Raw genomic sequence first — 24,259 nt, 5'->3', positions numbered from 1 at the left:
GTAGGTGTGCATGTGAGTGCGAACGGTTGTCTGTTTGTATGTGCCCTGCGATTGGCTGGCGACCAGTTCAGGGTGTACCCCGCCTCCTGCCCGATGACAGCTGGGATAAGCTCCAGCACGCCCGCGACCCTAGTGAGGAGGAGCGGCTCAGAAAATGGATGGATGGATACAGCACGACCGTGCCGATATAGCACTGTAAACCCTTCTTTTCTGGTCCTCTCCTCTGCCAGATAAGCAACCTTATAGCCACAGAGATCCTGCGCTCAGACAACGTGGTCGCCCGGGTGGCGGTCATTGAAAAATGGGTGGCTGTGGCGGATATTTGCCGCTGTCTCCATAACTACAACGCAGTGCTTGAGATCACCTCCTCCCTCAACCGAAGAGTTGAAAAACAGAGTTTCAGGTGTAGTATATTTTAATAGTAACACAATCAGACTTCCTTTGGGAAGGTCAAATGGTTGGAGACCGGTATTCACACCAACTATCTTTTCTTTGTAATTCTACATCAAAGAACGTCCTTTAACCAGTTATATGTTTATAGGCTGGGCACACCCTGAACTGGTCGCCAGCCAGCTAATTTTTAAAGCATTTACAAAGTTAATCATGCTCTGTTTTAATTAACTATTTCAGAGGGGCTTTCGTGTCACAATACGTTTGTTTCTATAGTATTTGTGATATTGTGGTTGTGCAAATTGTACAGTAGGCTACTTCACTCATTGCACTGTGTCGTACTAAGAGGCGTTTTAGTATAATGCATTACATTTCTCCATCAATGCAAACTAAAACTACGACCATCTTGTTGAAATCAAATTATGATCCATTCTTGACTACGCCACAGCCGCACAGCTATTAAATATCCCACAATCCTCAGCGGCGTAATTTCTCGGCCAATCGGGTAGCCGCTTTGGTTAGGCGCCTTGTCTGACACGCTTCGCTATTGCTGCAGTGACAAAGTCCGCAGACGCCACTCGCTTTCATTTGATCAATGTAATCACTTACAACCAGCAACTGTCTCTTTCGGCGTGTCACTGTGGCAATTTGTCACGTTCGGCGTTGCGACCAAGTGCCGAATTAACTACTGGCGAAGTTAGCGCGGACAAAGTTGCCAGCTAGCTAGTCGCTAGCTCAGCTTGTAAGCAGCAACAATGTCCAGTCTTCCTCAGAATAATTTGAAGGAGCAGCTGGCGAGACACAGCAACGCCGCCCAAAGCAAACTGTCTCTGGCGAAACCTAAATCGGGGTAAGTGCAGGAGTCTCATAAGGAGAGCGTTCTATGCTAATAGCATGAGTTAGCTTCGAGCACGAAGAACTATCGGTATCTTCTTCGCTATTGCTGCCGTGACAAAGTCCGCAGACGCCACTCGCTTTCATTTGATCAATGTAATCATTTACAACCAGCAACTGTCTCTTTGGGCGTGTCACTGTGGCAATTTGTCACGTTCGGCGTTGCGACCAAGTGCCGAATAAACTACTGGCGAACCCAACGTTTCTCGTTTAGAAAGCTAGTCTATGCTTATCGAAAAACAGCATATTATTTCAGTGTGTTTGACATGACTAACATATTCAAATTGTCACAAGAATATGTAAAAATTGTCTTAACCCACTATGACTTGTAAGGCATTTATGAATCAAATAGTCATCAATATTTTACTTCTGAGCAGCACGGAATGAAGAGGTTAGAACGTCTGCCTCACAGTTCTGAGGGTCTGAGTTCGAATCTCAGCTCCAGCCTTCCGCTGTGGTGTTTGCATGTTATGAATTGGGTGTTTCGCCCACATTCCACAAACATGGATGTTAGGTTCACTGCACTTTACATTGGCCATCAGTGTGAGTCTAAATCTGTTTGTCTACATGTGCCCTGTGATTGGCTAGCGACCGGTTATTCAGGACCTTTCCTCTGGCAAGTCCACTAGGATGGTCTCCAGCTCTACCATGACCTTCTCTTTTAAATAATGGCTACACGAAAGCCCATCGGCAATACAGCGTGTTAATTTCTCTCCTGTTGTTTTTTCAGGCCATTTTCTTTTAAAAAGAAGTCCTCATCAGGTACGAGCTGGACAGAAACCTCACCCAAGGTAACCAGCCAAAACGTCTTGGCAAGCAGGAATGTTAATGTTCCTAAGAACAGTTTGGTGACTCAACCTGTTCTGACATTTTCAAACAAGCCCGAGACCTCTAAAAAGTCCAAAATCAACAACTTCTTCTCTGTAAGTTCCAAATGTAAGTCGGACATCAGCCCGGGCAGTCTTCCCGATATTCAGCGCCTGTCATCGTTGGCATCTTCTGGCAGTGCGTGTCCATCTTCACCCAAATGTGACAGACCCCTTATGAGTACCAATGACAGCAACCCCGTAAACATGGATGCGTCACTTGGATTCCAGATTGACGACTGGGATGATATGGACGACTTTGAAACACCCACCAAAACAAAGAATGACTCCTTCAATAGAGATGTAAGTAGGACTGACAGCAGGCCAGTCGTAGCTGAACGGAGTACAGAATCCACAGGGGGGCAGTGTTGTGTAAAAACAGATGAAGCTCAAGTGAGTCCTGATCTGAGTCCAGTTGGAGATCCAGATGAGTGTGGGCTGGACGATTCTCCAATTAACACACCAAGAGGATGCCAGCCGGCTTATCTGAAGTCTATTGTTAGTGACAGTGAAGAGGACAGTGATGATATGCCCATGACAGGTAACACGCGTTTTACTGCTGGGTTCTTTTTTGCATGAATGCGTAAAGTAAAGCAACCAATGGACAAAACATGGTGTCTATTTTTCCCCATCTTAGATGATAAGAAAGAATGGGTTGACCCAAAGTCAATTCAGTTGGATGCCAACGCCGAGCCTGAAGACGACCTCGACTACATACCACCATCTCCTGAGAGCTTTTACAACAAATCTCCTGTGGACTCCATGTGAGCCTTTTTCCTCAAGTTATTGTCTGACTCTACCTACTGTCAACATTAGGTGCACCTGGACAATCTATTGAGATCTTTGAAAATAACTTTATCAAATGCTCTCTTTCAAAGATAATAAATAATTGGTCATTCCTTGTAGCTAAGTAATCCACAGTGCACCGCAGCACTGGTTTACAAATTAAGACTTAACACTTTGTTCTGGTAGAATTTAAAATGGACATTTATTGTCTTTGCAAAGTATATAATTACACACGACGTGCTCTGTTTCCAACAGGCCTGACATATGACATTTGGAGGTTACTAATAACATGCGTCGAAAGAATACATCGTCACCCACCACAAAGAGGCATGCTCAGCACTGGCATATTTACTGTTTTTCATTTGATTGTTTTTTATTTATGGCCGCAAAGTATTTTTATTATAAATTGACTGTGATTGTGACATTTCAAGGGTGCACAAGTAACTAGTTTGCACAGTGGCGTACGATTACATCACGCAGCACAAGAAGGCACGCTCGTTTTTTTCCATACTGTGTTTCATTTGTTTATATTATAACCTGGAAGTGTCTTTCCTACACATTTATTGTAATGATGCCTTACTGTAGCTTTATTGAGTAGTAGTAAGTCGACTACAGCAGGTACAAATTGGGGTTATGTCGCCACCGTAGGAAAGGAATTCTGGCGTAAACTGAGGTTACTAAAATAATTTTAGCTAGATTATTAATTGCTGATAGGAAATGTAATAACATATGTAACGATAACCAATCATTTTAGATAAATTTTATTATTTAATAGCACATCTGCCTCACAGTTCTGAGGACCTGGGTTCAAATCCCGGCCCCGTCTGTGTGGAGTTTGCATATTCTCCCCGTACCTGTGTGGGGTACTCTGGTTTCCTCTCACATCCCAAAAGCATGCATGGTAGATTAGTTGAAGACTCTAAATTGCCCGTAGGTGGGAATGGTTGTTTGTTTGTAGGTGCCCTGCGATTGGCTGGCGACCAGTTCAGGGTGTATTCCGCCTCTCGTCCGAAGTCAGCTGGGATAGGCTCCAGCACGCTCGCGACCCTAGTGAGGATAAACGGGACACGAGATGAATGAATATTTTAACACCTGTTTGTTTGACCGGCATTCTCATCTTGAGTGTTACCCTATTGGCTTGACTCCTCACAACCTTCCTGTGGTGAAAACATGCCGTGATTGATTTGTTATTCTATTTGAACAGATCCAAGCCATGTTATGCTGAAAGCAACGATAATAATTTGCAATCCAAAGGATCTAACGTGACACCTCGTCAAACCTCTTATGACAAGACAAGTAAGTGTGCGTCATCATCTTGCTCATTTGTTTTTCCTTATGTAAATTTCCCTCGTGTGTGTGTGTGTGTGTGTGTGTGTGTGTATATATAATATTTCCCCACAGTTGACCAACTCTATAGAATCATGGAGTCTATTTGTGCTCTGGTGGATTCCATCCCGTCACACGAGCTCATTGCTCTGTCCTGTGGAAACGAGCTTCTGCTGAAGAGGGCTCAAAGGTGCGTGTGGCTCTACTTTTTTTTATGACATTCTGTCAACATGTGACGCCACTGATCTGTCCCCCCCCCCACCCCCCCCAGGAAGAGGATTCTCATTACTGGTGGTGATGCTTTCCTAAGGCCTCAGCAGCCTGACAGCACTGGGATTTCTGATCCCAGCTTCAAAGACAAATCTTCCGATGATGCATCCAGCATCTTTTTACCCATGGTTTCAAAGATGACTCCGCAGATCAGGAGCTCCTCAGTCATCTCTGTGGACTGTGACTCTGATCACTCTGACAGCCTTATTAAAGAAACCCCATCACACTCCAAGGACGGCTGGAAATCAGTTGTGGAATATGAGAGCATCTGTGCTTCTCCAAGCTCCAGCATCTCAAAAACATCTCACAATAGCTCCAATGTCAAGAAGACCTGCACAGATGTGGACTGTGATGATCTGTTCTTCTCGCCCAAGAAGAAGACAAAGAGTCAAGTGCAGATTAAATCTAATCCCCAGGCAAACGTCACAGCTACGGAACCCATCAAGCCTGATGACTTTTTCGACGACTTTGACATTGATGATTTAAACGACTCTGACATCCCCGACTACTTCGACGAACCCCAAAATTCCGCAGTGCCGTTAAAGACCTCCAACACTGCGCCAAAGGCTGTGAAGGAAGGTGGGCCGAGCAGGTCGTCATGGGAGAACAAACCTGCAACGCATGTGCCTGCACCTGCACCCAAACCAGCAAAGGTCTGCTCTCCTGGTGAGTCACTTAGACCAGTGTTCCCCAACCTTTTTTTCACTGCAGACCGGTTTAGAGTAGGCATTTTTTCCTCACGGACCGGCTGTCATCACAGCAAAAATAAATGAACACAACCGTCTTAAAAACGAATATTAAATACTATATTATTTTTAGTTACGCATCACGTGACCGACGTGCAGTCTAGTGTTGTTTCGTTTGTGAATGTTTCGCTCAAAAGGATGAATCTTTTTAGTGAACGTTATGAACTAAAGGGTTTATGAAATGATTGGTTCTTTGAGCTTGGCTGCCGTTAGCAAGTCGGCCGGGGGGTGGGAACAGAAGCGTTCTATGCAGTCCTGACGTGTCAATTGAGACGCATAGCTGTTGCAGTCAATTGTCAAAATAAAACACATTTTACACGTGAAACGCACTAAAACGGAAATGATATAAATTGGTCATTCTTTCTATGCGGCCCAGTAACAAATGCCTCACGGACCGGTACGTGGACCGGGGGTTGGGGACCACTGACTTAGACAACTGTCTTGATTAAATGTCTGCATCAAAAAACACACTGTGGACAAAATGTTGGCCCAGTAAGTGAAAATGAAAGAACATTTTGAGTAATTTTCTTAAGATTATGAATGAAGACTAAGGAACCAAGTTTAACGCTGATTGATTAAGAGTAGTTAATTTAAGGTGTTAAGCACGGTGAACTAGTGGTTAGCACGTCTGCCTAACAGTTCTGAGTTCAAATATCTGCTCTGGCCTTTCTGTGTGGCTTTTTCATGTTGTACCTGTGCTTGCGTGGGTTTTCCTCTGTGACTAAAGCTTACTCCCACATTCCAAAAACATGCATGTTAGATTCATTGAAGACTTCAAAGATGCCCATAGGTCTGAATGCAACCGTAAATGTTGATTTGTCTGTATGTGATATTTGACTGGGGAGCAGTCCAGGGTATACTCTGCCCCTCGCTGAAATGAGGACAAGTGCTTGTATATTCAGAGATGTGTCTTAAAACCTTTTTCCGTATAGCGTTCTAGCAGGGAGGTGATACTCCAAGCAACTTTTTATAAATTAAATCTGTTTTCCATTGCAGAACCCACCTTCCGAAACCCGGCACACGACCGTTTCAGAGGGTTCACCTTCTCCCATTCGCAGGAGATGATGAAGCTCTTCCACAAGCGCTTTGGGCTCCATCAGTTCCGGTTTAACCAGCTAGAAGCCATTAATGCCGCCATCCTCGGGGAAGATGAGTTTGTGCTCATGCCCACAGGTTTGCACCTCTCAGAATTATGAAGATGACTATGATAGATGTGGAAGGCCACCAGAAGATGTCCACATCTAGTGATGATGTCTTCTTGCAGGTGGCGGTAAAAGTCTGTGCTACCAGCTTCCTGCCTGTCTGTCACCGGGAGTCACTGTGGTCATCTCGCCTCTCAAATCTCTCATTGTGGATCAAGTCCAGAAGCTCACGTCACTGGATGTATGTTTGCTGTTGGCCATGTAGTTACTACATTTGTTCACCAACACACACCAGTGTAAAGTGGTTGTAAGGGGAGAGTTGAGGGTGGTGTGACAGTACAGTTAGGAAGGTTGTAAAGTGCAATTGAGCCATGGCTTAAGGATAGTACCGTATTTTCACGACCATAAGGCGGACCCTATTAAAAGGCGCAGTCTCAGTTACGGGGTCTATTTCTGTATTTAACGCATACATAAGGCGCACCATATTATTGGGCGCAGGCATGGTAAAACGTAAGCTATCTTAAAACATACGGTAGCATGCATGCATGCTAAAACAATGTTTTTAAAAAGGCAGAGAACTGAGTTCGGTTGTACTTTATTGAAGTATTTAACAATGTACTCACGTTATTTTTTTTATCAATCCTCATCCACAAATCCATCAAAGTCCTTATCTTCTGTATCCGAAATGAACAGCTGGGCAAGTTCTCAATCAAACACGCCAGGTTCCCTCTCGTACTCGTCAGTCATTCTCGTTGCCGTGCGGCTCCTCAGAAATGATGCCGGCTTTTAACGAAAGCTCGAACAACAGTGCAAGCAGACACGTTAGCCCAAGCATCCATGATCCATTCACAAATTGTGATGTAACTCGCCCGGCGCTGCCTCCTAGTCTTAGTAAAGCTGTGTTCTGCATCTGTCATCCATGTCTCCCACGCCGCTCACTTCACTTTGAACGCCCTGTTTACACGAATGTCCAGCGGTTCGTCAAGCCTCCCGGAATGATGGCAAGCTTCCTCACTTGAGGCACATGGCAGAGTTATTGCACTCAATCGAGTGATGACTTGAGGCGCTTCTCCCGGCTGTTCTTTTCTCATTAATCCATTGCTCAAGTTGGTCTTCCCACTCGGGCCACCTCGCCTTGTTTCCGCGTTTTGTTTTTATTTTTTTTCCCGCGGAAACGCAGCTTCGTGTTCTTGACTTGACGAAGCTTGTTTTACTGCCTCCTCCACTTGCAAACCATGGATTCGTTGATCTTGAATTCTCTCGTGGCTGCTCGATTCCCATGTTCCTCCACGTAACTGATAGCTTGCAGTTTAAACTGTACTTCGTAAGCGTGTCTCTTCTAGGTGCCATTTTCGGGGGTCCTTAGCCAAACCGATGTTGTTTTGCACAATGCGCACCCCGGCGCTATATACCTATGGGGGCATGGCTTTAGCGTACTCCTTCACGCACCCTTCCCCCTTTACGTCCACATGCTGTCCTCAGCCACGTCCGCTTTTACTCTGTATAAGCAGCATGTCGGCAGGAAATGCTACCATTCAGTCAAGTGGTCAAACAAAATCATCACACAACAACATTTATAGATGTTGGATTATATGTGCCCTTTGATTGGCTGGCAACCAGTTCAGGGTGTACCCCGCTTCCTGCCCGATGATAGCTGGGATAGGCTCCAGCACTCCAGCGACCCTAGTGAGGAGAAGCGGCTCAGAAAATGGATGGATGGATGGATGGAACTCGGTGCACACACACAAGGCGCACCACATTATAAGGCGCCCCGTCCATTTTGGAGAAAATTGAAGACTTTTAAGTGCGCCTTATGGTCGTCAAAATACGGTAACGATTATTGGGCTTGTTTCTTAGATTTTCGGTTGTTTTGGGGATATTCCGAGTGATCATTGTTGGTGTTTTAGATCCCAGCAACAAGCCTGTCTGGTGCTAAAAGTGACGGCGAAGCAGGGAGGATCTACATGCAGCTCTCCAGGAAGGAGCCCATCATTAAACTCCTCTACGTCACGCCTGAAAAGGTGATGATTTTATGTACAGGTGCATCGCAATAAAGTGCAGTGGACCGCCGCATATATGCGTTTCAGCACCTGCAGATTCACCTATTTGCGGATTTTTATTTTGGGGCAAGCTTACCCCAGTTTTTTGCTGAACCACTTATTGGTGGAATTTTCCTGCATATTCACACTTTCTTGCCCCCTCCCAAAAAAAGTTTTTTCAGGACAATTATAATGAGAGTCAGTTGCAAGTTTTTTTGCCATTTACAGTCAGACTTGGTCTTTGTCCCTCGCAAATAGCAGGGGTCCACTGTTGAATATCGCGGAAAACTCAGTTCAATTTAAAAATTCATACTTATACTTTATATTATATAGATTCACTAGACACAGACAGAAGTAGTTAGATTCTGTTGTATAATTATGATAATTATAATTTACAGCTAAAGAAAACAAAATTAACCATCTCAAAAAAATAAAAATTTCAATATATCATTCAATACAAAAATAGCAATGATTTTTAACTTGGAAATTAGGTATTAAAACTTACAAATTGGCATTAAGTATAGCGGAACCTCGATAAAACGGACCCCAATATAACGGATAGCTGATAAAACGGACCATCGGGACAGAACAATGTGTCCAAAAATAGTTTCCATTTGTCACTTAAAATGCCATTAACAAGGTCTCCTAGTTCTAGAATTGGCCACTGTTGTTTACTGGCGCTGTGGCGCAATGTGGGCAGAGAATGGGACTGATGTATTTCCGGGTCAGATCTACAATAGGACTAGATCCAATTCCAAGAAACGTGCCTCCCGCGCCTACATGGGGGCGATGTTGGACGTGGGGCATTAATTAGGTAGCTATGTGATGACAGTTCTAGCTATTGTCTATTGTGCGTAGAGCACTGGCAGAGAGAGAGCGGCATGGCTGCGGTGTTAACTCTGAGGAATACAAAAAAAAGTCTTTGTAGTATGGAACATGCTATTTTTGGTACAGTAACAGTTTTTTTTGTCAAGCCGTTCACCTTTGGCAACGGATTTGGAACTAGGAAGCGCACAAATTCCTCACGACTCATGAAAGTGACTCGCCTATGATTAGTACAGTCTGTCAACAATGCCTCCATGATCAAGCACACTGGTGTGGTAAGTTTGGATAAAATGTAAAAATTTCAAACATTTTCAAGCTTTTTTATATTTGTTCACAATAACCTTGTACTGTACTCCTAGTTCCACTGTAGTTTGATGAAATACCGAAATGAACCATTTTACGATATTCTTTTTTTTTTTTTTTTTAATTATTATTTAATTATAGCTGCACGTATGTTTGTGGAAGCTCTGTTAAGTCTGTTTACCACTTTGACTGACGTGTTCCATGTCTGTCCTCAAGGTCAGTGCCAGTAATAGACTCATCTCAGCCCTACAGAACCTGTACGAGCGAGGCCTCTTGGCTCGCTTTGTCATAGACGAGGCTCATTGCGTCAGTCATGTGCGTAGCTCTTCTATAACACTCCCTGGTACTTTTTTTTCACCTGACATATCAACTAAGTGACTGTCAACGTTCCAGTGGGGGCACGACTTCCGGCCAGATTACAAGAGGCTGAACGAACTGCGTCAGAAGTTCCCCAAAGTGCCCATGATGGCGTTGACAGCCACAGCCACCCCCCGCGTGCGGAAGGATATCTTGCACCAACTCAACATGACACGCCCTCAGGTGTAAGTGATTTTCTGACTTTGCACTATTGAGATGCGCTTTTGGTGTCTCACTCCTCTTTTCTCGTGTTTCCAGCTTCACCATGAGCTTTAACCGAGCAAACCTTAAGTACGCTGTTCTGCCCAAGAAACCCAAAAAGGTTGACGAGGACTGTGTCATTTGGATCAAGAAGCACTACCCACGTAAATAATTGACAACTACAGTGAAACCCCGTTTATTGCGGACCTACCCGCAATAAGTGAAAATGCCTGGCATAGAGAGACCATATAAAAGCATTACAAAAAAAAAAGTTTTACCCCTCTCACACACGTTAACACAAACTTTAAACACATTGACTGGCGACTAGTTCAGGGAGAACCCCGCCCCTCGCTCAGAGTCAGCTGGGATAGGCTCCGGCTTGCCTGTGACCCTAGCGAGGATAGGTGGTATGCAAAATAAACAAAAGAAAATTCAATATACATTTGTTTCAACAAAACTATGTCATTTAGTTTAACTTAAGTCTGCTACCTTAATGCTAATATATTTTGAAACGTCATAAATGGGCTAACAGAAATTGAAAACAGCTCCTACTTCAACACATGGAGCAGCAACACACAAAAAGAGCTAACAACAATACTAACAGGATTATATTCCCTGTCCTCTGTGGGAACAACTATTATTACTAGACCTTAGTAATGGTCACCATATTGCGTACTACACTGAAGGCGCACGTCTCAGACTTTCCTGTATACTATTAAACCCCATAGAAAAATTATTGCTTAAATAGCTGCAGTATATCAGGGGCGCAAAAGATGAACCGCAATGTGTGGGGGGGTTCACTGTACTTGTTGTAGTGCTGCTGCAAAGTCATCCTGAGGCCTCACTGATTTTGTTATCTCGTCACCTATTTTGAAGGTGATTCAGGCATCGTGTACTGTCTGTCCCGAAACGACTGCGACACCATGGCCGAGAGCCTGCAGCGAGCCGGCCTGTTTGCGCTGTCCTATCACGCTGGCCTGAGTGACGGCGACAGAGAGTACGTGCAGTTCAAGTGGATCAACCAGGACGGCTGCCAGGTGAGCTCGCCTGTCTCTCGCCAATGTAAACAGACTCAATTTCGATAGTGTCGCAAACGTATGCCCCCGCCCTCCCACCAGGTCATTTGTGCCACCATTGCTTTCGGCATGGGCATCGACAAGCCTGACGTTCGCTACGTGATCCACGCCAGTCTGCCTAAATCAGTGGAGGGCTACTACCAAGAGTCAGGGAGGGCCGGCAGGGACGGGGAGATCTCACACTGCATCCTCTTCTACAGCTACGCCGATGTGCACCGCATCAAGAGGATCATCAACAGTATGTGAAATCCACAATATTCCTATTTTATTTGTCTCTCACTTGTTCCCTGCATTTTTATGTTGTAAACTTGTCACTAATTATCCTGCTTTATTAATTGCCCCTTGGGGATAAATCAAGTTTTCTGAGTCTGAAGCCACTGTTGCACCTTGATTGTCACGACAGTGGACCGAGAAGGTGACAGAAACACCAAGGCTACTCACTTCAACAACCTACAAAGCATGGTGCAGTTCTGCGAGAACATGATGGACTGCAGAAGGATTCAGCTGCTGGCCTACTTTGGAGAGATGAACTTCAACAGGGGCTTCTGTAAGGACAACCCTGACGTCACCTGTGACAACTGTAGCAGACCAAATGTAAGGCCATCCAATCCACTTATTATTGTGAATGACATAATGTGAATTTATTGTGAATGAATAAATGTGGTTGGATGTTTGGTGGTTATCGGTGGAGCCGTAGAACTGCTCCAGGGCAGCTGTGGTTCCCAAGACACTACACAAGTAGCTGACCAGAAGCAAGTGTGACTGTGGAGTGAATGAATAATGTGTGCATTTGTAAAGCATCTTTGAGTATCATGAAAAACGTTGTACTCTGTAAGTGTATTGCTTTATTATTATTATTATTATTATCATCATCATCTTCAACTAGTTTTAATAATCTAGGCTCTGAATATGTGCACCTACCGCAGAGCTGTCAAATGTTACAAAAATCACTGAATGTTGAGTCGTTACGGCCGTAACACTGTTCCGGATATTGGGGGGGGGTCCGACATTACTGGAGTGACCACATTGAATCTCTTTGTGCACGCTATTTTATTACGCCCCCTGCACACGTTACTTCAGAACATGGGCAGGTTTAAAGTATATTATTATTAATAAATATTTGTAATCCAAGATAACCTTTATTACTCCCACAATGGGGAAATTGCATTGTTTCCACAGGATTTGTGGATATAGAAAATATAAATGTCACATAAGTCGCATGCAAGAGAAGAAATATACAAGTGCATTGCGCAAAATAGAAACCAACTCTGTCCATACATAAACTATCCAATTGAGTCTATCAGCAATGTTATTTGTTTGTTCGCAAAATAGAGTGCTGAGTTTTAATTTTAATGTTTGAGATCTGATTAATCTGATCTGATATATCTTTTTTGTTTTTGTTGTTACCAGGGTTGAAAACAGCATTGGCAAAGGTGAATTAATCCATAGACAGATATTTTTGATGGCACGTCAAAATCTCATTTACTGGTACTTTGATTCAGGCTGCAACTGTGTCCGCCATCACAAGGTTGATGTAATAAAAACATTAAAATGACCATTACTGAAGCCATAATTTATGGATTATGAGTTGCTAAAGATCTGTGCGCCATGTAATGCAAGTGAGGTAGGTATGTATATGTTTTTGTTAAGGTTGTTTTTGCTCTTTATTAGACTGACAAAAAAATGAGAGAGTGCTCGCTGGTGATGGCGTGAGCAAGGCAATCAAAAAATGATACAAATGGTCAAAAGAAATGTGCAACAAGTTGACCAGCAGGGCGAAGAATCTTTTAAATGACAATGTAACGTCCCGCTTTCTGAATTGCTTTTCAGGTAGTGCAGCATAACCTCTTGGTGTTCGGTTGTGTGTGATTTATTATATGCAGGAATACAAAATTAGGAATGTCACTGAAGAAGTGAAGCACATCGTGAGGTTCGTCCAGGAGAACTGTGAGAAGGTCGGAGCCAAGTTCGGCCGAACCCCTAAGCAGAACCGCCTGACGCTCAACATGCTGGTGGACATCTTCATAGGTACGACGTACTTCGTCGGGCACCTCACCGACATGGCTGCCGTGTGCGTTTTGTTCCACTGAACGCTAACTCTAACCCCCCGACCCCCGCCCCCTCTCTCAGGTTCCAGAACCGCTAAGCTCCAGACGGGCATGTTTGGAATGGGAGGCTCTTATTCCAAGCACAACGCGGACCGCCTGTTCAAAAAACTGGTGCTCGACAACATCCTGATGGAGGACCTTTACATCACCAACGGGGGTCAAGCTGTGTCGTACATCTCTGCGGGACCAAAAGCTCTCAACCTCCTGTCCGGACACATACAGGTCGCGTGTCCTGCTTGAAGGGACATGACACACAAACGGTACCACGGTCAAACGCAACACCTGACGCTTGGGCCGCATTGCAGGTGGACTTCTATGAGACAGAGAGCGCCTCCAGCGTGAGGAAGAACAAAGCTGCGGTGTCCAGGAAGATCTCTGTGAGGGACCAGAAGGTTCAGGAGTGTCTCAAGGAGCTGGTGGATCTCTGCAAGCAGCTGGGAAAAGCCTTCGGAATTCACTATTACAACATCTTCTCCACTGCCACCTTGAAAAAGTTATCTGGTAAACACAGCCGTGTTAGGAATTTAGTTGGATTTCATAGGAAAAGTCCGTTTATTAGAAAACTGACATTTGAACATTGTAACATTGTATCCCACCAGGAGACAGAATGGATTCATAAGCGGACACTCACAACTGAGAACCTTTTGTCAAAACACAGATCTTAACACTTCAAATTGTGAGACCGCCACATGGGTCCAATGTCTTCAAATTTTGAAGTTGAGACTTTTTTCCCCGACAGATTTAATATCATTCAAAAGATAGTTAACAGTTTCATTTGAACTGACCTTGTTTATTTTTAGAACCTGATTGTTTTATAAATCCAGTACCAAACACAACGTGGCGGGTGCGCTGGAGTTCATCCTTGCCGACTTAAGATGAAAGGTAGACGACACCCTGAACTGCTCACCAGTCAATCTCAGGGAGATAGATATATAGCCATAGGGTTGGTGAGTGAAAAAAGGCGAGTTTACTGCTAGACCATCCGTGACCACCATACATTTTTCGTTTAAGACAATCATATTGCCTTATGTCGTTACAAGCAAAAGCGCTATCAATACTAGTTTAATAAGTGATGAGCAACTACAGCGCTACTACAAGTAAAGGAATCGGGGGGGGGGGGAAACGTATTCAGCCTCGTGAAGCTTTCAGTCTTTATATAAACTGGTTATGTTAAATGTTAAATTAAATGTCATCCGCAGAGAGGTTGTCCTCCGACCCGGACGTCCTGCTGCAAATCGACGGTGTGACTGAGGACAAGCTGGAGAAGTACGGGGCTGAGGTGCTCCAGGTCCTGCAGAAGTACTCCGAGTGGCAGAATCCTGGTAAAAAAACAACTTGACACTTCCTGAGTCAAAGTTTTGTGTTCAACTAAAGATGTCACACCGAGTAAATTGAGACAAGATCATCATTTTAGCACAATGAATCCCCATTTATCCACTATAGATTAAAAAGCTGCCATATAGAAATCGTGAGAAAACTCTTAATACATTGTAAATTGTGTAATAAAATTGGAGTCATAAAATGTGTGGAAAATACTTTGCTCAATAAAGTTCGGGAAACCGGTCTAACGCGTGCATTGTTCACAGTCGAACAGCAGCAGGCTGAGGGCGGCGAAGAGGCCTGGATCGACACAACACGAGGCCGCGAGGCCGTGGAATATGACGACGACGACTCCTCCGCCTACTTCCGCAGCCAGAGCGCGCAGGGGCAGAAGAGGAAGAAAATGCCCTTCTTCAAGTACAACAAAAAGAGAAAAGGATACGGAGGCGCAGGCTCCAACTCGAGAGGGTGCGTTGTGTAGCATCTCATCAATCAAAAATCGACTTCCTTGCCTGAACTTGTTTTCATTTTTCCATCAGCCGAGGCTCCGGCAACAATAAGTCATGGTCCTCGAGAGGGGGGGGCAGAGCCGGTCCTCAGTCTGCCGGCCGAGCGTCCGTCCGTGCGACAGGTGACTCGTCAGCAGGAAGGACGCCGGGCTTCCTGGCGGTGCCCACGCCTCTGAACCAGCGACCTTTTCTCAAGCCGTCCTTCTCTCATATATAGCGCTGCTACCTCGACACTACATCCGTTTGTAATTTATGCTGTTCAAAGTGTACATTCTTGGGATTATATTTTTTTTGTTACACTTACTGTACATTTCAATGTTTATAAATGTTTTCAAATGTTAGACTGTAAATTTAAATGTCATGTTAAGTGTTTATTAAAGATCATTGAAAAGCCTGTCATGTGTTCATTCATCTTGTAATGATTTTCCTGCGTCGAGAGCCCCTTTTTCAATGTCTCTCAAAGACAATGGAATGGGACGAAGTCAAGCCAGCAATTTCTCCCCTTTGAGGTAGAATCAGCTTTTAACAGGCGGGATGACAAAGTAGAATGTTTGGAAGGCGCTCTTCTCAACCAATTGACAGTGCTGAATGGACATACGCTGTAGTAATACCTGTAGTGTATAATTCCTGAATGTTGATTGCATAACAACAATCATTTCTATGATGCACACTGAAGGACAGCTGTTTTATTGCTGAGGGGGGGAAAAATGAAGCACATAGAATCAACTTTCTGAAGTGCAAAAATAGCCCAATATTTTAGTTGCTTGGACCTCATGTTAAAGGAGCTACTTTTGTGACATTGATTACAAAAGTAGCTGTGGAAAGGGAGAATTCTTTTCGAGGACCCCTTTATAAATCGGAACAAATGCGAATTAAAGTATCGGGCACTTTCAAAACAATGTAGTTTAAAGAAAGGGTTAAACCAACACAAATTGAAAAAAAAGTAACCACATAGCCAAAAAAATGGTAGATAAAATATTAATTTTTAATAAGTGCCTCTAAACATTTTAACTAAATACAAATATATTTATGCCCAAGTGCCATACAGTTTGCTATTTTTGAGAAAAAGAGGTTCTGAAAAGTCTGTGTTTTGTTGAACTCAAAACTCGTAATCGAAGGAGAATATTTGTATTTTTCCAAGATAAAGTCGTAATAAGTCAAAATTTAACAAGGGAGGAAAGTCATTTATCCATCCATTTTCTGAGCTGAACTCAAAACAAACATTGAACCCCCCAGTTCTCAGAACTGTGAGGTACACGCTCTAACCAGTCGGTCACCGTGCCGCCTGACCATACTAAACCATACTACATACATTAAATACTTTTGTTCTAAAAAAAAAAAATCAAGTCTGCTAATTTGCCTTTTGTTCTGACAAAAGAAAAAAAAAATCACATTTTACTGACGCAGGTGTGTCCGATTTATTTGATCCGTCACAATCATATCACAGCTTTTAATTGAGAATATATTTTTGCAGACCCCAAGGTGTGGCTCGCAGACCCGTTTGAGAACCCCGGTCGAACATTATTTACCCATACGTTTTCGATATACCTGCTCTTGTTTTTTAATGCTATATATATATATATTGTATACATCCTTCCCATCTACTTTTATTTTGTTATTAGGGTTTGAGATAATATAATTGAGGTGAGCTTTGGGATATAACTGTATAACAAAGCCCCATTCGTGTGTACTTTAAGAGCACCTTCCCTTGAAGAAACCTTGTGTCTACCATGACAATCATTTTAAATATCCCACCGAATGCTGCAACTGATGTCATCTTGCAGCTGTTTTCACAGAAGTTGTGCCAACATCCCGCCTTCATTGGATTCTAGATTTCTTTGTAAAAAGAGGCTGGAGTGAATTGACAAGCCACATGGATATGCTTTAAAATCAATGTTTATTTCAAGTCGGAATAGTTCTATTTCATGGCACCAGTTTACAAAGGACTACTGGAGAGAAACAAGATTTCCTACTGACTTGTACATAAGGTTAGCTAAGGTACAAACATAGTTGAGAACGGGTTGACAGCTGGATTTGGCACATGGACGTTGCAATATATACAACTTGTATAATAGTAACGTGATTCATTTCATGAGAGAACAGACGACATAGGGCACGCCACCTTTTTCTGAACAACGTGCAGCATCTTGAGGAGGGATTTACACAATTACCGTACTTGAGGGCTCACATCTACATGTATGCACTTTTGTTAACCTAGTGACATTTTTCTTTTTAACTTTATATCAAACTGATCTGTCTCAGAAGAAGATATAATGTGGCTGTGACAGATTTGTACATCACATTGTACAAGGTGTCCCTGTTGAAATCCATTGGAACTCAACACAAATGCACGAATGCACTTTCACCTTTGCAAATGTATCAACTGCAGTTGTTCCGCAAAAAAATAATAATGGAATAAAACGATATACAGGTGCATCTCAATAAATTACAATAATGTATTGAAAACGTTGTTTATCACTAGTTCACAAAGTGAAACTCCTATCAATTCATTAAACACATACGTATTATTCATATACTTCATACTAATACCTAATTTTTATATCTAAAATCATTGTGATTGTTTCTTATGTAAGATTCTAATTTCTTGAGAGGGTGAGTTGTGGCTTTTTGTTATCTGTAAGCTATAATCATAAAAATGATTTGAAAAAGAAATCAAATCAATGACATATTTCACTTAGTGCAGCGGCAGTATATAATATACAAATTTGACTTTTTAAATTGAAGTACTGAAGTAAATTATGTTTTCCATTGTAATTTATTGAGATGATATAAAGAAACTGAAGTCAATTATGAATCTCCAATAGGGAAACAAAATACTGTAAACAAGACTGTTCAATGCAAACATAAAAAGGACATATTACAATTCCTTCAAGCAGCATGATGAGGATCAATCAATGAAACAAATAAAACAAAATCATCCACACAAGAGGTCTTTATAAGGAAGGAAATACAATTGGAATTGTGTCAGGGAACACATTATCTTTTAACTCTAATGTAAATATATTTTTAAGATCATTCACGGAGTATTGCTTCTTGAATGGTGCCATTCCTTGTTGTATAATATATTTTTATTTCTTGTTTCGAGACGCTACATGACGCTGACACAACCGAGGTCTGTTCACTTTTCAGGGACAATGTACTTCTTCTTTGCTTTCTTACTTATTCGGGTGGACTAAAACATCCTGTGAGGGATAAATGTGCAAAGGCTTGGAACCATGCACGCTGAAAGGATGACGCTTCCCCCCTTCAAGTGAATTCCTCCCCCTTTTTCAACATCTATATCAAAAACCTATATTGTGTAACTTTCTATTAGGAAAAAAAAGGACTCCCCCCCCCCCCCCCCCCCTCCCCCCAATCCTTTACTTTTATTTTTTTTCAACTCTGACACACACAGTCCAACAACACAATTAAATATATATCATTTTTTTTAAAAAGCCAAAATCCATGAGCAATGACAGTTATTGCTCCATCTGTGAGCTGCAAAGAGTTTGAGCGCTAGCGCACTGAAGACTACATGGTCAGCGGAACCTCCAAAGTCGAACACCGTAAAGTTCGTACAATTTGGAAAATGACAAAATTCTAAATAATAATAATAATAATAATAATAATAATACATCTGGAAAAATACGCCTCAAAAGTCGCACAACCGCATCGGCCTCAATTGACGTCAGCCCGTGAGACTTCAGCTCAGTTAGCCTCAAGTAAGGGTGGGCAAAAATATGGCCCGCTGGCAGTCCTTTCCTCCAGCCCGCTGAGCAATTACATTATCAAGAGTCCTATAATATTTGTTGCATTATTTATGACAAAAATATCCTAAAAATAAGCTGAAATGTATTTTTTAAAATTTTTTTTTTATTGTTCATTTCTGTCAAGTCCAGCTTTGTTATTTAATACAGTCTGGAATGGAAATAACTGCACAGCAGCACCTTCCCTGATGGGTGCACTTACTGTATATACATACAGTGACGCCTAGAGATAGGAGTGACCCGACTTACAAGTATTCAAGATACGAGTTGTCATTCGGCCCACTCAATTGAACGCACTTCACAACAAGCAGCAATTTGGCAGATGGTAAACAATTCTTCAAAAAAGAGGCTACAAGCTGTTGTTTTGCCACACCCAGTTGAAGTTTGTTGTCAAATTAAACAAACAAAACGAATTACACTTTGCATATTTAAAACACCCCCATAACTTTACCATTAATGTCCGCAAGCTTAATGGTAACGCCTAATAGGAAACGCCAGAGATGGGCTACTAAATAGCAGCTATGTGGCGGCGTTATAATGCTTTAAGCAAGATATTTGAGCACAAACTGTGCAGCAACACATGTAGCCAAACGATTTCACTATACTAACAGGAATATATTCTTTATCCCCTGTAAAAAAAAGGAAAAAAAGACTAATATTACTGCAGATTACTCACTCAGTAGTTGAGTAAATCTCTTCTTCGTTTGTCTGCATGACTGCATTATACTGCCCCTGGTGGCCGAGGTACATACACCAGAGATGCTACAATGAATTATTCATGATGTTGGCAGTTTAATTATTTACATGCCATTCAATTATGTTATTGCTGGGTGTTTTATATATATATATATATATATATATATATATATATATATATATAAATTACAATATTTTAGTGGGTTATTTTCCTGATTAAAAAACTAATTACAGGATTTGTTGTTGTTTTGGGGGATGCTGGAATGGATCAATGGCATTTTCATTCATCTCAATGGGTAAATATGACTTAAAATATAATTGTTTTGATTTACAGGCATGGTCACGAAATGAATTCAACTCGTATCTCAAAGCACCTCAACCATTTTCAAGTGAAAAATTAAGTTCCTTTTCCACTTGTATGACAGTAAGTTTCAACGTGCGGTATCAGCAAGTCGTCCTCTTGAACGCTTATGGCTCGATTATGGTGCAGAAAAGGCAGCATTTTTTTGCCACTGTCAAGTTGATGAGGATTCAAACTGGAACCCATTTAAATTTTTTTCATTTTCATTATCCTATTTAAAAAAAAAAAAAAAAAAAAAAAAAAAGTCTCATTGTTCTCGACTTTGGAGGTTCCACTCTGCATGTACTGTATATTGTATTAGCATTACTGGTTAAGAACATTTCACAATGTGCAGTCGCTTGATTCGACCCCACTGTTGAGTTTGTATTATTTGCTCCATATGTTCTAAAAGCAGTCATCAGTTAAAACTATAAAATGTCAAAAATGTACAATGCACATTTTATATTTATATTCATTTTTCACAATGTGAATCATGCATCTACTGCACCTAATTTATAACATTGTGAAAAATGTTTATTTTAACATCTGTCAGTTGGTATTATTATTTTTTTACAACTTCTGGTTTTAAAGGGATGTATGAAAGGTATTAATGTATTTTGGCATTACAAGTGTATTTGAAACATACACACAGACTGAAGGCTGACATTTGTTTCTCCGCCAATGCTCCTGTCGCCCCTTGAACCACGGCGCTACAAAAAGTATAATTTCATCTTCAATAACAAAATAACATTTGAGTCCTGTTAAAATATACATCGGCGCTGTCAATATATTAGGAAACAAACTCATTTTGTACAAAAAAAGTACATCATCTTATGTTCTACTAGGAATATGATACATAAACCTAAAGGTTGATCTTTAAACCAAAATAAATCTTCATCTTAAGAAATAATTGAAATTCATTGAATCTCAAGGTCATGAAAATGAATGAGCAAAACCAAGGAACACATTCAACAAGTACTTTATGGGCATTGCACATCTACATCTGTACTGTATATCTAGGCTATTATCTATTCATTGCTCTTAACTCTACGAGGTCACGTGACTCTGTTTGCCATAGCTGTTTATAATACTACAATTAGATCTTTTATGTCTATTAAAGTGTCCTCTTAAACAATCATTAAAACCAGCAATAATCATCTTTTCACATCTTCGAAAAAAACCCAAAAACCGAGGCATTCATCTCCTTCACATGAACCTTCACTTAGCTTCAACCTTCTGTGACTTTATATTCAACATCATATACTACACAGTATGTCCCTGTCCCCGTCTACTCCACCTAAAGCGGGGCAGACGCAAATGACAGTAGAACGCAGTTGGAACATTTTCCCTCCTTTGTGATCAAAGTCAGCAAAGGCTCGATTATCGGATCTCAAAAATATTATCCTGACCAATTATCCCGTGGTGTGATTGTGTGCCAAGAGTGACTTTTCCTCCCCGACTTGCTCGGAAAACACTCTAGACTGAAAGTCGGAAAGATATTGAAGTTCAATATTTACGATTGCAAATCCTTAGGTGTGCGGTCAACGGCGAGTTGGGCCGAGCCACTGAATCCGTCATTTTGACGTGAACCGGAACGATAGCCAATTAGGAAGCTAGCTGACGCTAACGCTGTTGCAGGACACAAATAGGGGAGCAATTGGTTGCGCTTGTTTTGATTGCCGTCTTCCTTCTCAGTCTTGGTATTACAGCAGATATTTGGTTTGGGGGTGGAGTTTCACGATTGCTGGTAAAATTATCATTATGTGTGTGGCGTGCTATGCTTGTCATGTTACCTCACCTGCCAGGAACAGCGAGAATAATTAACTGACTCGCCCTGCCCCCAAAAGGTTTACAATTGCCTATAGATGCTACAAGATGTTGGCAAAGCACTACTTTTCTATTATATATCTAAATGAAGCTCCTCCCCTTACTTCACTTCTTGGCACAAAGATGGCCCCAAAACAATACTTTTATAGTCAATCCCCCCAAAAGAGCAGTAAGAACAACTCACATTTTAAAAATCGGTTAAGATGATAAAAATGGGTATCAGTGTACCCCGCTAACTCACTTCTGTTTGACCCATCCTTTAGTAGTGCTCATTTCTCCTCCTTGTCTGATGCGAATGCCCCTTTAAAATAATAAATAACACATAAAGGCAATGGTCATCCCTCTGAAAGTTCTCAGAATTTTGTTTTTTTTGTTTTTTACAAAAGGCAAACAAGGGGGAAAGGATGATTGGTGTATGAAAAAAGGAGAGAACAAAAGTGAAAGTGAGGTTGGGCTGGGTGTAAAAACTTAAAGTGTGAGAGGGGGAGAGAGAAGCTGGCCCAGGGTCGCCAGGGCGGTCCAAGCTGCATGTCTGCGGGAGGAGGACGAATCCCGTGGGCGCCACCTCCATCGCGTGTCCTCGGACCCCCCACCGAGCGGCCTTTTTACCAACGCGAGCGCCTCACTTGCTAACGAGCAACCCGCCCACCCAGCGGAGCTTGCAGGCAAACCACCGCCTGAGGGGACAAAAGTATTCGTAATGGAACTGCTCGAATTCGGGGGTCCGGCGGATGTCACGTAAAAACGTCACGTCGAGGTCGGACTCGGTGAGGATGATGAGGAGGACGAGCAAGACAAAGAGGAGCCCGATGGTGACGAGGAGCAAACGCAGGACACTCAACACGAACTTATTCACCTGTTCCACCTCGCTGAGGGCCCCTGCGTCGCCCTCTTGCGCTCGTCCAAAGTCCCCCCCGCCCCCTCGCATGGGGGTCCCTGCCTCCGACTCCTTCTCCTCCTCGATGCTGCACGGCGCACCGTTAATTTGGCGCAGGGCGGCAGGCAGCTCCGCGCCGTGCTCGGCCACCGGCGTCGGCAGGACGCTGTCTGAGGGGCTGTACGCCTCGTCCGAAATCACCGCCGTCCCCTCGCTGGCCTCCGTGGCCTGGCTGCGCGAACGCGAGATGAACGCCTCGCCGTGGGACACCGAACGCACCGGGGTGGAGTGGGCGCTGTCACGGAGCGACTCCAGGCCTGGTTTAAAGAGATAAAAGGAGAAAGGTGGTATACGTTGTGGTTGGCCGCACCCTTACAGACTTACAGTAGCTTCCGTTGACAAAATCTTACTAAATACTGTACACCTCAAAAAATTGTCATATCGTGGAAACCCTCATTTAGAGTGAACCATGGTCCTACAGTGCTAAAAAATGCTTAAAGTGATTGGGCTTTTTCCCACGACAACTCATTCATAGTGATATTTTTTTCACCTAAGCGACCTGACGTACGACCTTATCGAGATAAGAGCCGGGGGCTTGGGTACGATTCTTTGCTTTCACTTGCGAGCAAACATTTCAGATACAAGTGCTTGGTAGTGGCAGCAAACTCAACTCAACTCACTTTACAACAAGAAGTAGTTTGGCGAAATGTGAACAATTCTTCCAAACAAAAAGTCTTCACGCTGCCTATTGCCACTCCCATCTATAGTTTATTGTCAAACTAAACATAAAACAAAGAAAATGTTACATATTTAAAACAACCGCCGACTTCCCCTTGGGAAAAAAATGCTGAAACACAATCGAATATGCCATAGACTGACTAACAAAGAGCATCCATGTTATAACCCATTTAGCAACGGATATCCGAACACAAACGGTGCAGCAAGACAAGTTGACCTACAATATAACAATACTCACAGGCGTATATTCTTTGTCAACTGCAAATGATGGCGACTATTATTGCAACTTACCGAGTTAGTTGCCAAACTCTTCTTCGTATGTTTTATGTATGACTGTATTATTCTAATCCCTGGTGGCCAAAGTGCGCACATCAGGAGTACAGTGTGGGGCTGAAGTGGATTAATGGCATGTTTTAAGTTACGAGCATGGTAATGAAACAAATTAAACCTGTCAGTCAAGGCACCACTGTACTTGAAACGGTAGTCGTGCTGCTGTTAAGCTGCGTTTACACTATGTTGAAGGCAACACCATTTTTCATTTTTCTAGATGAGAAGCCATTTTTTATTTAACAGAACCTATTTCATCAACGGTATCTGAAACACAAATATTGAAAAAAAATCTGATTAACATATCTCATCAATTACGTTTGTAATTGGAAAACACCCTATAGTTCATCCTTTTGTTTGTTATAGTTTCGACGATTATAGCTGTAAAGTTCAAGAAAACCCCAAATTCGCCAGCTAAAGATATTAAAATATTACATACGAAACAATAAAACATATTTTTAAATAAAGAAATTAGGTAGGAATTGGCCTTCGGAAAAGTATTTTCTTGTGTTTAATGAACCACTATAAT

General features: G+C 42.3%; 2 protein-coding genes across 7 annotated transcripts in view; one reads left to right on the top strand and one right to left on the bottom strand.

Annotated features, from left to right (window-relative positions):
• Positions 1–321: 321 nt before the first annotated feature.
• Positions 322–15,546, top strand: blm (BLM RecQ like helicase). 3 transcript variants are annotated; one of them, XM_061678158.1, is made up of 22 exons: positions 905–1,240; positions 2,015–2,075; positions 2,166–2,691; positions 2,788–2,914; positions 4,141–4,232; positions 4,338–4,452; positions 4,534–5,198; positions 6,275–6,451; positions 6,543–6,661; positions 8,328–8,441; positions 9,804–9,902; positions 9,981–10,129; positions 10,203–10,309; positions 11,022–11,182; positions 11,264–11,459; positions 11,625–11,815; positions 13,105–13,249; positions 13,352–13,551; positions 13,635–13,830; positions 14,529–14,651; positions 14,916–15,117; positions 15,189–15,546. In XM_061678158.1, the coding sequence occupies exons 1-22, from the start codon at positions 1,146–1,148 to the stop codon at positions 15,373–15,375; spliced, it is 4,047 nt and encodes a 1,348-aa protein (XP_061534142.1). In that variant the 5' UTR covers positions 905–1,145; the 3' UTR covers positions 15,376–15,546. The 3 variants fall into 3 exon arrangements, with proteins under 3 accessions (XP_061534143.1, XP_061534142.1, XP_061534141.1); XM_061678159.1 differs by lacking the exon at positions 905–1,240 and adding an exon at positions 322–403 and having other exon boundaries at positions 2,015–2,691; XM_061678157.1 differs by having other exon boundaries at positions 2,015–2,691.
• A 3,024-nt stretch (positions 15,547–18,570) lies between these two features.
• Positions 18,571–24,259, bottom strand: part of LOC133403310 (FERM domain-containing protein 5) — a 72,484-nt gene continuing 66,795 nt past the window's right edge. For all 4 annotated transcript variants that reach the window (XM_061678152.1, XM_061678154.1, XM_061678155.1 and 1 more), the window contains one exon: positions 18,571–22,982. In XM_061678152.1, coding sequence (XP_061534136.1) covers positions 22,411–22,982 — 572 coding nt within the window. In that variant the 3' untranslated portion in view covers positions 18,571–22,410. The remainder of the gene's footprint in view (positions 22,983–24,259) is intronic.

Source organism: Phycodurus eques, chromosome 5, assembly GCF_024500275.1.
Source record: "Phycodurus eques isolate BA_2022a chromosome 5, UOR_Pequ_1.1, whole genome shotgun sequence".
NCBI classification, from domain to species: domain Eukaryota; kingdom Metazoa; phylum Chordata; class Actinopteri; order Syngnathiformes; family Syngnathidae; genus Phycodurus; species Phycodurus eques.
This window is presented reverse-complemented; position numbering and strand designations above follow the sequence as displayed.

Bases quoted from the DNA above. Each gene is read 5' to 3' on its own strand.
- blm (XM_061678157.1), top strand. From the start codon at position 1,146: ATGTCCAGTCTTCCTCAGAATAATTTGAAGGAGCAGCTGGCGAGACAC. The intron at 2,915-4,140 runs GTGAGCCTTTTT...CTATTTGAACAG, and splicing joins AAATCTCCTGTGGACTCCAT to ATCCAAGCCATGTTATGCTG. The intron at 10,130-10,202 runs GTAAGTGATTTT...TCGTGTTTCCAG, and splicing joins AACATGACACGCCCTCAGGT to CTTCACCATGAGCTTTAACC.